The sequence below is a fragment of the Microtus oregoni genome, unplaced genomic scaffold, assembly GCF_018167655.1.
Source record: "Microtus oregoni isolate MIOR12 unplaced genomic scaffold, Mior012 000001F_ref0000356, whole genome shotgun sequence".
NCBI lineage: Eukaryota > Metazoa > Chordata > Mammalia > Rodentia > Cricetidae > Microtus > Microtus oregoni.
In genome coordinates, this window is record NW_024543060.1 from 5841539 (window position 1) to 5853815 (window position 12277).

The following is a 12277-nucleotide window of genomic DNA, read 5'->3' on the forward strand; positions in this document are numbered from 1 at the left end:
CACAAGCTGAGTATCAAGATCATATGTATAGGAAACATGCTTATATTAATCTCTGAACATCTGTGTGCATTCGCTGTACATGTCTGAATGGAATACCAGTGATCCAAACACATGGCTAATAGGGCATTGAGCATTCCAGGAAGACATGCCCATGTTCTCAAACTTAGGTCGTATTTGAAAAAAAGGGGTCTATATAGATATGATTAAGTTAAGCAACTCAGTGAACAGTCGTTCTGGACTCGCTGTGTGTCTCTTAATCAAGTGTATGTTATAAAAGCTATGAAAGAGAGGGCAGTATGCAAAGAGAGGTAGGATGGGGGAGATGCTATCATACCAAGAGTCATCAGACACTGAAAGAGAAGAGGACGTGAGGCTCTGACGCCTGGCCTTGGGACTTCCAGCCTTTAGAGCTACGAGAGAACCATTTTTGTCATTTTAATCGTTGGTTTCTAATAATCTGTTAAGGCAGGGTTAGGAAACAAAGACAGCAGCTATGTAAGTTCCGAGTCCTTGGTTTGTACAACAGCTAATTTTCAGAGTTACTGCAGAGCAAAATACTAAAGTTTGCATAACTTATCACTCCAAAAGCATTCATTCCAAAGTGATAAGAGCTCTAAGGAGGGCATTCAACCATGAAACCATCAGATCAAAAATAGTACAGCCGCACAGACACCTGACTCCTCATTTGCAGACGTCATGAGTCTATGCACACAGATGAACTCTAGCTGGTCTCTACCCATCAGGCCTCCCATCTTCTTTGTCCTCACTGCAGTGAGTGCCCGCATGTGCGAGGGGCTGGTAACACACACAGGAAATGAGAAGGGGCACAGAGAAAGAGGAAGTGTGTATGAATGTGCCTCTTTTTATGTCACAGTGTGGTACCGTTCTGTGGTTTCCTGACTGGCTCTTTCCTGCATGTTTCATGGGCTGCTCTTATGTGAGGAACTAGACTGATGTGGGCCAAGCCTTCTTTTAGGAATAGCTTCTTCCTTCTTCCTGTCATGCCTCCAACCTTAAGGCATTGCCCTTGTAGCCTCTGAAGAAGGGAAGAGAGGAACGCTTAGGCAACAAGAACCTCAGTCAAGATGGTGCCTGAGCTCAGTCTTCACACAGCAGAGTGGTCTCTTCAATATCTTTTTAAAATATGGTGTTTAAAGTTTTATTTTTAATTATGTGTATATGGGAAGAGGAGATGTGTACCTAAGTATAGTGCCCGTGGAGGCCAGAAGAGGTTGTCAGATACGCTGGGACTAGAGTATAGGCAGTTGTGAGTCACCTGATATGGGCGCTAGGAACTAAATTTCAATCTTCAGTAAGATCATATGCAGCCTTCACTGCTGAACCAGGTCACTCAGCCCTCAACTTCTTCTTAAGCACTTCTAATGCCATTCATGATTTAACCACCTTCCCAGAGGCCTCTCCGTTCCATGTTGTCAGATTAAGCATTAGGTTTCAGGATAGGTATTTTGGAGACACACACCAACATTCAGTGCTAGCATTTCCTAAAGGCTCTTGTCTTCATATCAATCATATTAGGGATTAGATCTTAAAGATATGCATCAAAAGATGTGTAAACATTCACCCATAACACCCTGTGTTTAGTTAGGTAACAGGTCTGAACGTGAAGCCCCTGGGATAACTGTCTTCATAAGTATAGAGCAGGACTGTGTGTCACAATACCTGACTCTCCTCTTTCTGGGGATTCTGGAAGGCTTGTGGGGGTTCACAGGTGATGGTAGTGAGCAGAAGTGGGTGCAGAGCAGGCTGCTTTGGGGAAGCACCTGCCCTCCTTACCTGCCAGGCAAGCAGCACCCAAAGAACCCCTGCCACCTGGAGAGCTCACTGTGGGTGGAAAGGATACATCTGGACAGGGTAGGGAAGGTTCCAGAAAGCTTCGGTTCAAGACAAAACTGAGATGAATTCTTTCCTTCTCTCCTTTTTAATTTTTTTTAAAGATGTATTTATTTTGTGTGGTCTGAGTGCTTGTCTTGAATACATGGATGTGCACCACAGGAGTCGCTGGTGCTCACAGAGGCAGAAGAAGGAGTCAGATCCCTTACAAGTTTTGTTGCAGACTTGTGAGACACCATGTGGGTTCTGGGAATAGAACCTGCAAGAAGAAGCGCTCTAACTACTGCACCATCTCTCCAGCCCTGCTTTCCTTTAAGACAGAGTTTAGCTTTGTAGCCCTGGTTAGCCCAGAACTTATTAAGTAGCTCAGGCTGGTATCAAATTCACAACAATTCTCCTTCCTCAGCTTTCCAAATGCTGAGATTACAGTAATCAGATGCTACACCTGGTAGGAATAAATCTTGACCACTTATTTCTACCTGGGAGGGGCTGAAAAACAGATCTAGGATGAAGATGGTGCCAGGCTCTGGTAACTCTTGAGATACATTATATCAATACATGGGCTCTGGTGATTCTTGAGATACATGGTATCCCAGGCACAAGCCTACCCTTTCCTTAAGACATTCCCAGATGAGAAGAAGATCAAAGGATGGGCAGAGCTGAGCACAGAATGGATCAGCAGGCGTCAGCTAGCCCTTCAGTGTGCTAATCAGAGAGGAATGTGACACTTAGACCTGAGTGATCGTAAAATTTATCCTCCAGTTCATGGTTGGATTGGCATTAGCAGGACACTGCTAATCAATCCTGAACTGTGCATACACACTGAGATACAACCCAGGACCTATGGTCATGCCACCTGCAAATGAGTTGGAGATGGGTTAAGAGAAGAAAGAAAGGCAAGGAGTATGAGAGGGAAGAGAGAAAAAAGGTTCCCAGCAGCTGACATCCTTGCTACTCGTTTGCAAGGTGTTGTCTTAACCCCTTCCCCAGACTAGCAAATTAGTACGTTAAAGGGAAATATAATAGCATAAGCCTCCATGGCCTCCACCTGCCATGGAGAGTCAGCTTCCAATGAACACAATTTTCTGTGACTATCAAAGCAAAGGGAAGCGGGGATTCCCTTTGGGGAAGGGTGGAACACACTTCTCATCCAAGCACTGAAGGTCTTTTTAGCAGCTGTCTACTGTCTGCGAAGACTTAGGCACCAAGGCCGGTGATTATTTTCAGACCTGTTCTGTTCTAAAGACAGGGTCTCACTGTGTAGCCCAGGCTGGCCTGGAACTCACTATCCTTCTGCCTCCGCCTCTGGAGAGCTGGAATCACAGATAAGCCCTGCCACGCCTGCTTTGCCATAGCTTTGTTTCCACACAGAGAGAAGGTGGTGAGGCATTCACATTTATACAGAAGGAAGATGAGAATCTAGATTAAAAACTTGAAATCGCTGGGGCTGGAGATGGCCCAGTAGGTAAGAGCACTGACTATTCTCCCACAGGACCGGGGTCCAATTCCCAGCACCCAAATGGCAGCTCACGGTTGTGACTCTAGTTCCAGCGGATCCGACTCCTTCTCAGGGAAAACACAATGTATGTAAAATATAAATAAAAATTTAAGAAAATCTTTAAATTTGCAGTCTGCTGCAGTAAGGATGCTGTGGAACCACAACACCAACTTGCATTGTGCGGAGCAAGTCTCTGCTGCTTCTGCTGCATCACACACAGCTAAGAGAGAGGGTTGGAGCTGCAGCACTGTTTTTACAGAGGAAGATGTGCTTGGCAAGTCGCAAAGGGCTGGCAGCATTTTGAGAACTGGAAGGATGGTGATGAGACAGAGAGTGAAACAGAAAAATTCTCTGAAGTCAAGACCACATAATGGGGGAGGAGAGCATAGGGCTAGAAATCAGGGGAGGAAGAGACCAGTAACTTCAGGAGAATCCAAGGCAAGGATGCTGGGCCTGGACCCTATCCCCACACACCCTGGGGACTATGTACTCAAATAGGCACTGAGCAAAAATTGGTCCTTGGTACCTGGATCGAGGCAGTACCTTGATATGTCCTCTGCATTGCACGCTTGCCCAGGTTCTGTTTCTATCTATCGGACCACTTTTGCATTGTGTTTTAAAGATTCGTTCACGGGCATGAGTCAATATCATAGCCTTGGTCAGGAAGCCCTACAAGAACAGGGAATTCACCCGGGTTTGGAGAGTGCCAGTGTTCCATGCGCAGGTGTCATGCACTGGAGGCGCCCAACAATATTTGTGGGATGGAAGAGAGAATATGCAGGATGCTTTTCTGTGTGTTCTGATCCACAGTCAGGGTTCCATTCAGTTACCATCTACGACCTGACCAGTCCAAATTCTTTACCAAGCTCTTTCCAGAATCAGCTACCAATGGCGTTTTCACTGTTGCCACTTGAAACTAGGAAGGCCCCTCAACTACACTCAAAGAGACAAAACTGGGTGGAGGATGCCCCGCTCCCCAGCCCATTTCCTCCAGTGTTGATCTCAGGGAATGGAGTCTTGTCTACCCGAGGCTGGCTGCAGCTCTTCATGTTTCCTCCGTGTTCTTGCATTTCTGATCCATCGCCGGAGCCTCTCCCTTCCAACCCCTCTGTTCTCTGAGTTGCAGTCAGTTCTTTCTGTAGACTGAACTGGTTAAGAGTGTACACTCTGGAGGTGGATTATCTGGGTTTGAAAACAAAACCCACCACTTAGCTAACAATTTGCTTAACTCCTCTGCGCTGAGTTGCCTTAAATAGAAAGTCGCGATAATAACAGTATGTGCTCCAGAGGGGCCTTTGGAGAAGTCAGTGAGATAACATGTATGTGGGGGTTAGCTTCTATCAAACGAAAATGCTAGCTTCTATTATTGCATTCATCACCGCTACCGATGTCACCACCATCTTCATCGCCATCATCACCATCACAGTTGCTGCTATCACTACTATTGTTACCACTATCACCACGATCCCTGCTAACACCATTCTGACTATCACCACCACCACCACCATTACCAGGACCACCACCCCATCATCACCAATACTACTACCATCATCAGCACCATCATCACTACTGCCACCATCGCCAGTATCAATACCCCATCATAACCATCATCACCATCACCACCCCACCACCACTGCCATCATTCCTAGCATCATCAGTATTATCATATCCATGGCGATGCCATTACCATCTCTCCCCAGACCTCTGCCTACAGCCCTACTTGCCTCCCTCCCATCTCTACCCTGTAACCTACATCAGCCTTTAAAATAGTAATTTCACATCATACATTATATCAATGTTTCCCACGAGATGGGGTTAAAATAAAGTTATTAACATGGGTTTAACTGTCCATTTTGGGGCACTCAGGGCCTCACACCTGCCATGTGGCTTCTCAGTTTAACACTGTATGATAACCCTTTGCTGGTAACGGTGTTACTGTCTTCCTCTTTCCTTCCTTTCATGTTCAGAAGTACTCTGCTATATTGGCTAATTCTCTCTCCGTGTGCCAAAGGCCTCCTGTGATGAAACTGCCCAGAAAAAATTGTCATCAATGACATGCAGTCCTGAAGACAGTGAGTCTATTATTGGCTTTATCTGAAGACTTTCTTTAGTATCATCCCACACTGCTAACTACTCTTGTCCTGGGCTCCCTCAGCTTCTGTTGATTTCTCTTTTCTTTGCTACCCTTTCTCCCTCAGCTCTTTGAAATCTGGCTTCTGGAACCCTAACTGGAACCCTTCTCCTGCTTAACACATTCTTCATAGATGGCCAGGTAGTCTGGAATGCCACCCACTGCATGGCGGTACCCAGATCCTCTTGTCTAGGTGCTGTCTTTCTGAGCTGCAGGCCCGCCTTCCTCCATAGGGGTGTTTCCAAAGGATTCCAAACACAGCACATGAGGCTGAAATCTCAGGATGTGCTTCCTCTCTCATTCCAGCGCATGATGCCAGCACCCATTCTGCTGCCCAAGCCAGAGTCTGAGTCATCTTTGTCTCCTTCCTTTCATTCCCTCCCCACATTTAATTAGTGATCAGTTTCTGTTGACTTCACCTTCCTGATGGCCACATATCTATTGACTTATCTGTTCCTAAGAACACTCTGTTCATGCAAGTCCACGTTTCCCTCCCACTGTAGTTACCCACCCCCACAGCCCATCTCCCACACTCTTCCTCTCTCAGTCTCTTCTGCTCTGGTACAGAGTTTAGGGGTCACGGTGTGGGGGAAATATTTGTTAGTCTTGCCACAAAATTAACAGGCCCTACATTCAAAAAGAGGATTTCTTTAGGCAAATGAAAAATGCCACATTGTAGCCCTGTCTTCGTAATTCATCAGGCAAAACAGCCCACTGAGGGTTCTGAGAAGTCTTGCTGTAGAAGAACGTGCTTGTGATGTGCAGGGTAGGGCTGGAGGTGGATATGCTCTCAGGATAGAACCCAGGGTCTCCCTGTTATAGGAAAATGCCCTACCGCTGAGCCACAATCCAGTCCTGGACATTGTCTAACCAAGCATTTCTCAAGCATCTTTGAGCATAAATCTCTTCTCCAAGCCCACCTGCTTTTAGATGCCCTTTGCGTCTATCCCCTTTTTCCTCTTTCTTCCCTCCTTCCTCCTTCTTTCCCTCCCTTCCTTACCTCTCTTCATCCCTCCCTCCCTCCTTTCCTCTCTCCTTCCCTTTCTCCTTTCCTCCTTCATTTTGTAGTACTAGAGATAGAAACCAGTATCTCTTATGCCAGGTAAGTAATCTCTTTTGCCACACCCCCAACCCTGGGGCATACTCCTTGCAGAACACCATGTGCTGTTTTAAAGTACAAATGTAGTCATTGTCTCAATTTGAAAATAAGACATATGAGTGGATAAATAAAAAACAGATATTTTCCTCCCCTCTCAGAAATTAGCAGCTCTCAGACATAGCTGTGCAGGGCAATGACAGGACAGACAACCAACAGTCCTGCTTCCAGGGACCTACTATGTGCTAGATACTTCTCATCTATCATATAACCAACAGTTCTGGGTCCAGGGACCTACTATGTGCTAGGTACTCCTCACCTATCATATAACCAACAGTTCTGGGTCCAGGGACCTACTATGTGCCAGGTACTCCTCACCTATTATATAACCAACAGTTCTGGGTCCAGGGACCTATTATGTGCTAGGTACTCCTCACCTATCATACAACCAACAGTTCTAGTTCTGGGACCTACTATGTGCTAGGTTCTCCTCAGCTATCATCTCTAGTCCTTCCAGCAAAGCAAAAGCTGGGCAGGCTCCCATTGGGAAAATCTGCACACAGATTCATTAAGTACTCAGGTCCAAGCCCACACAAGCAACCCAGATGGAGCTTCACTTGACTGAAGTCCAAGGGGCTTTAAAGTCACAGATTGTAAGGACAAAATGATATTAGAAGGTGATGTTTTGCCCATAGCAAGCATTGTGAGCAGAAAAAGTCAAAAGGCTTGAGTGTAAGTTCCCAGAAGAGAGTTATCCTCCACTGTCCCTGTGCCCCTCTAGACACTCTTAGCTGTTCTTGTGCTTGGGTCTACTGCCCTTCCCATAGGCCTGCAGTACACTCTGCCCTTAAATACCTGCAGAGCTTATCTTATGGAAATGTTCAACATCCTTAGTCATCAGAGAAATGCAAATCAAAACAACTCTGAGATTCCATCTTACACCTGTAAGAATGGCCAAGATCAAAAACACTGATGACAACTTATGCTGAGAGGTTGTTGGGAAAAGGAAACACTTCTGCATTGCTGGTGGGAATGCAAGCTGGTACAACCCCTTTGGATGTCAGTGTGGCGATTTCTCAGAAAATTAGGAAACAACCTTCCTCAAGACCCAGTAATACCACTTTGGGGTATATATCCAAAGGATGCTCAATTGTGCCACAAGGACATGTGCTCAACTATGTTCATAGCATCTTTGTTTGTCATAGCCAGAACCTGGAAACAACCTAAATGCCCCTCGACTGAAGAATGGATAAGGAAACTGTGGTACATTTACACAATGGAGTACTACACAGCAGAAAAAAATAACGACACTTGAATTTTGCAGGAAAATGGATGTAGCTAGAAAACATTATATTGAGTGACATAACCCAGACACAGAAAGACAATTATCACATGTACTCACTCATAGGTGGTTTTAAAACATAAAGCAAAGAAAATCAGTCTACAATTCACAATCCCAGAGAACCTAGACAACAATGAGGATCCTAAGAGAGGCATGCATAGATCTAATCTACATGGGAAGTAGAAAAAACTAAGATCTTCTGAGTAAACTGGGAGCATGGGGACCTTGGGGGAGGGTTGAAGGAGAAGGGGGAGGCAGGGAGGGGAGCAGAGAAAAATGTAGAACCCAATAAAAATCAATAAAAAAATAAATAAGTACCTGCAGAGCTATCACACAACCCCCAGGAAGAACTCCCCTGCTTCAGAACTATGTGTGGATCCTGTACATGTGGAGTACTAGCACTTGAGAGGCTGAGGCACAGGGATCCTGAGTTCAAGATTAGTCTGGGCTACGGAGTGAGTGTGAAGCCAGCCTGGGCTATGCAGTGAGACCCTGCCTAGAAACCAAGCCAACAGCAATCCTATGCTCCTCCCTACCTCCTGCCCACCTCCAGATTGCCCAGGGGAGTGTTCTACACCTCCCATTACTGTGGCCACCTTTCCTTTGGACATCTATAAATATATCTCATGCTGCATGTGAAGCCCACTTATTCACTGAGACAGCCTTCTTGCCATCGTCCACCATTTCGTCCCCATGGAAATCGTGTTAACTTTTGGATGATAAATAGATGTGTTAAGCTAGCACTGGCTGGCATCAGCTATGTACAGAAATGGTACCCCCAAGCGAGACTCTAGTGTCAGCCGAGGAGGGAGAAAAAGCCCCCCCCCTCGTAAGGTGGGCAGGGCTTCCTCTCGAACGGGCTCACACTTTCTCATCAGAGACCATGGGAGGAGGGGGCTGGAGAGATGGCTCAGCAGTTAAGAGCATTGCCTGCTCTTCCAAAGGTCCTGAGTTCAATTCCCAGCAGCTACATGGTGGCTCACAACCATCTGTAATGAGGTCTGGTGCCCTCTTCTGGACTACAGGCATACATGCAGACAGAATATTGTATACATAATAAAATAAATAAGTAAGGTGTTCACTTAGAAAATATTCCAGCATTTAAAAAAAAACCCATGGGAGGAGCAAACAAGACCCTTCTCAGACCAGACACAGGACACAGAAGTCCACGGAACCCCAACAAGGGTGCTCACTGGAAGGGGTGGCATGCTCCGTTCTGGTGTGTGAAGTGTGGTGTGCTCTGTGAGAGACAGCACAGTGACCCCAGCAGCCTGGACCGCCACAGATCTAACGAAAGGAGCTACAGGTGAGGTTCATGAAGAATTTAGAGCTGATGATACAGAGCCAATTTGGCACCCTTGGACCCGGGGAGACCTCCCCAAAGTTCCCAAGTTCCTTTGTTCAGATTGTGAGCCCTCTGGGGGAATCTTCAGAGGAGCAATTTCTCTTCCCTTCTCATTATGATGAAGGAGTGTTCTGGAAGAGGATTGGTGTGTTCTCATTGTGTCCATATCACGTATGTTGAGAGGCCGACAACACAGACTCATACAGTAAGTGCTCAATAAATACAGGATAAAATCAGCCAGTACATTGTGATCCTGCACAGCTGGAGGAGGCTGGCACAGCAAGCTGAAAACATCTCTCCTGGTGCCAACCTTCCCCCTGCCTAGAGAGTGCTAGAAGAGCCCGCTGGGCTCAAGAAGGGCTGCTTCCCTGCCCAGGATGTAGGAGGGCCAGACCAGCTCAGGAAAGAGCATCCTCCACACTTACCTGGATCTCCGTCTGCACTGTACATTTGACCAGCTTGAAGTTCTTGCCTGGATTGAAGCTGTTGCTGTAGAAGCAGACCTTGAGGATGCGCACGTCCTCCTTCTCAACATCGACTGGGACCACCACCATGGGCTCCGGGGGGCCCTCGGGCCGGCGTAAAGTGCCCACTTTTACTCGGCTCAGGGGCTCAGACACCCCGGACATCCTCTCAGGCAGCAGCTAGGGCCGGCACATTGCAGTCCTGCAGAGACAACAGAGACAGCCCCAGAGTGAGCTCCTAAAAGCCACAGGCCTCATCCCCCAGGCTGGTACACCCCTAAGCTCCATGACCTAGCCTGTTCTCTTGGTCCCAAAAATTCCCTGAAAAGGCCCCCCAGCTGCCTTGACTGGGGAGGCTGTGGTGTGGAGGAGTCAGTTGCCAAGTATCCAGGTATAAAATCCAGACTCAAGGCTCTGTCTTCTAGGGGACCTGTCTCCCGCCCTGTTCTCCTCTGACACTGGCTGCCAGGCAAGAGGCCTACACTTAGCACATGCAGCAGCTGTCGGAGGAGGCGGCTGCAGCATGACACAGCACAGCAGAAAAGATAGGGAGGGAGACACTGACAAATGGGAGGAGGGGAACAGGAGTGGGGAGGGAAATCTGAGAAGAAACAGAACTTGGGACTAGGTGACCCCAAGGGATTGAACAAAGAAGATGGCAGAGTCCCCAGATCACGACCAGGCCATTAGCTGGCTGGTCTGCCCACAACCTTAATGCGAGTCAGGATTTTCATGTAGGATGCTTGGATCTCATAGAAACTCATCATGTGGAGTACCCAGCATCACAGGAAGGTCCAGCTTGGGGGGGGGAAGCCCCCACTCCCCACTGTTTAGTGTGGAAAGTTGTTTCGCATGACCGATGGGGCTAGCCTGGGCTTCTGCATGATGCAACCAGTACTGACAACAGCCTGGCTTGACACAGAAGCAAACTATGAATCCTTGTAAGCTGTAAGAATCCTTCTAAACAGTAACTCACCCCAAATCTCAGCTGTGCTTACCCTAGCCTCTACAGGCCACAGAACTATCAAGGACTTACTCTGCTGATCGGAAGCCATGCCACATGCTCCATCCTCAGTCCCACAAGGCGGCATGAGAGAACTGACTCCAGAAAGCCATCGTACTCTGCCATGTGCGCCTGCATATGCACATGCGCATGACACACACACACACCACACACACACACACACACACGACAAAAATGACATCAGTGAGATTTTAAAGCAAGGGAGGAAAGATGTAACTGCATCGGCGACATTCGCTGAGCCCCATACAGGGGTCCCCTACATACTTCCAGGCTCTGTCCCCAGTGCTGGCATCGAGTGCATCTGTGATCAGGACTTGGTGTTCTTAATTTCCAAAATTTTTCTAAAACAATCACTCTGAAGTTGGGCATGATGGCCCCCACCTGTCATTTTGGCATTTGGGGAGCCGGCCGAGGAAGAGAGATTGCCATAAATGTGCTACAGAGACTTGTCTCAAAACAAAAGACATCCAGCATGTTCCAGAATGAGATAGGCCCTAGTACTGAGATGCAGAGACAAAAGGTGCCCCTTTTCACATGAGTGTGGCTTTAGGGGGAATTGCCTAGACCAGGAACTGGGGCAGGGGCAGGAGGACACACACAATAGAGCTGGCAGTATTACAAATACAGAATTGAGTATTTTAGAAGCGGAACGTGACCTATGGCTATTTATTTATTTATATTGAGCCTGGTACAAGGGAAGAGTTGATCAGCCATTAATGCTAAGGAACTACACCTTTAAAACAAAATAACAGAGACCGGGAAGGTGGCTCGGTCAATCAGATGGTTTCTGTGCAAAGATGAGTGCCTGGGTTAAGAGTCCCAGCACCCTCGTAAAAGCCAGGCATGGTAGTGCGCTCCCATAAGCCCAGCACTGGGGGCAGCGGGAGAGAAGCAGGCGGGGTCCTGGAGCTTGCTGGCCGGTCTAGTTGAACCACGAGCTCTTCATTCAACAAGAGAGCTTGTCTCCAGGAATAAGATGGAGAGTGAACGAGGAAGACATTCAAAGTTTACCTCTGACCTCTACTTGTGTGCGCACACATACACATCCCACATGTACATGTGTATAGACCCCCACAAAAGTGTGCATATAACATTCACACGCATGACAACAACATAAAAGGAGATTCGTTTAGGAAGGGACGAAGGAGGTGGCATAGGATGTGGAAAGAAACAAGACATGCCTCTTAGGTCAGGGCAGGCAGAAACGGGGAGCAGAAGGCTCAGCGCTCACAAGGGCAGCTACAGCTTGGGACAATACTGACAGAGAGGAGAACTTGTGTCTATGTTCTAGGAGTCTATCTGTATTTGCACACCCCTTTCTATCTATATATTCTGGACCCTAGTGTCCTGCTCTGCTAACAATCTATCTGAATTCTCCTTGATCTAGAAGGAATCCAGAGGTTATTTGAGGGGTCTCTGCAGGAAGCACCCCTGGGAATATGAGAACAATGCCACACGGAAGGGGGACAGACAAAGAGGGGCTGGGCGCTGAGGGTGCCCTTTGAGGAAGCCCAGTTTCAACCTGC

General features: G+C 47.3%; 1 protein-coding gene across 4 annotated transcripts in view; it reads right to left on the reverse strand.

The window, feature by feature from the left end:
* Positions 1-12277, reverse strand: part of Ptk2b (protein tyrosine kinase 2 beta) — a 122589-nt gene that overhangs the window by 49282 nt on the left and 61030 nt on the right. For all 4 annotated transcript variants that reach the window (XM_041663523.1, XM_041663513.1, XM_041663506.1 and 1 more), the window contains exon 2: positions 9689-9929. In XM_041663523.1, the coding sequence (XP_041519457.1) occupies positions 9689-9892 (204 nt within the window). In that variant the 5' untranslated portion in view covers positions 9893-9929. The remainder of the gene's footprint in view (positions 1-9688; positions 9930-12277) is intronic.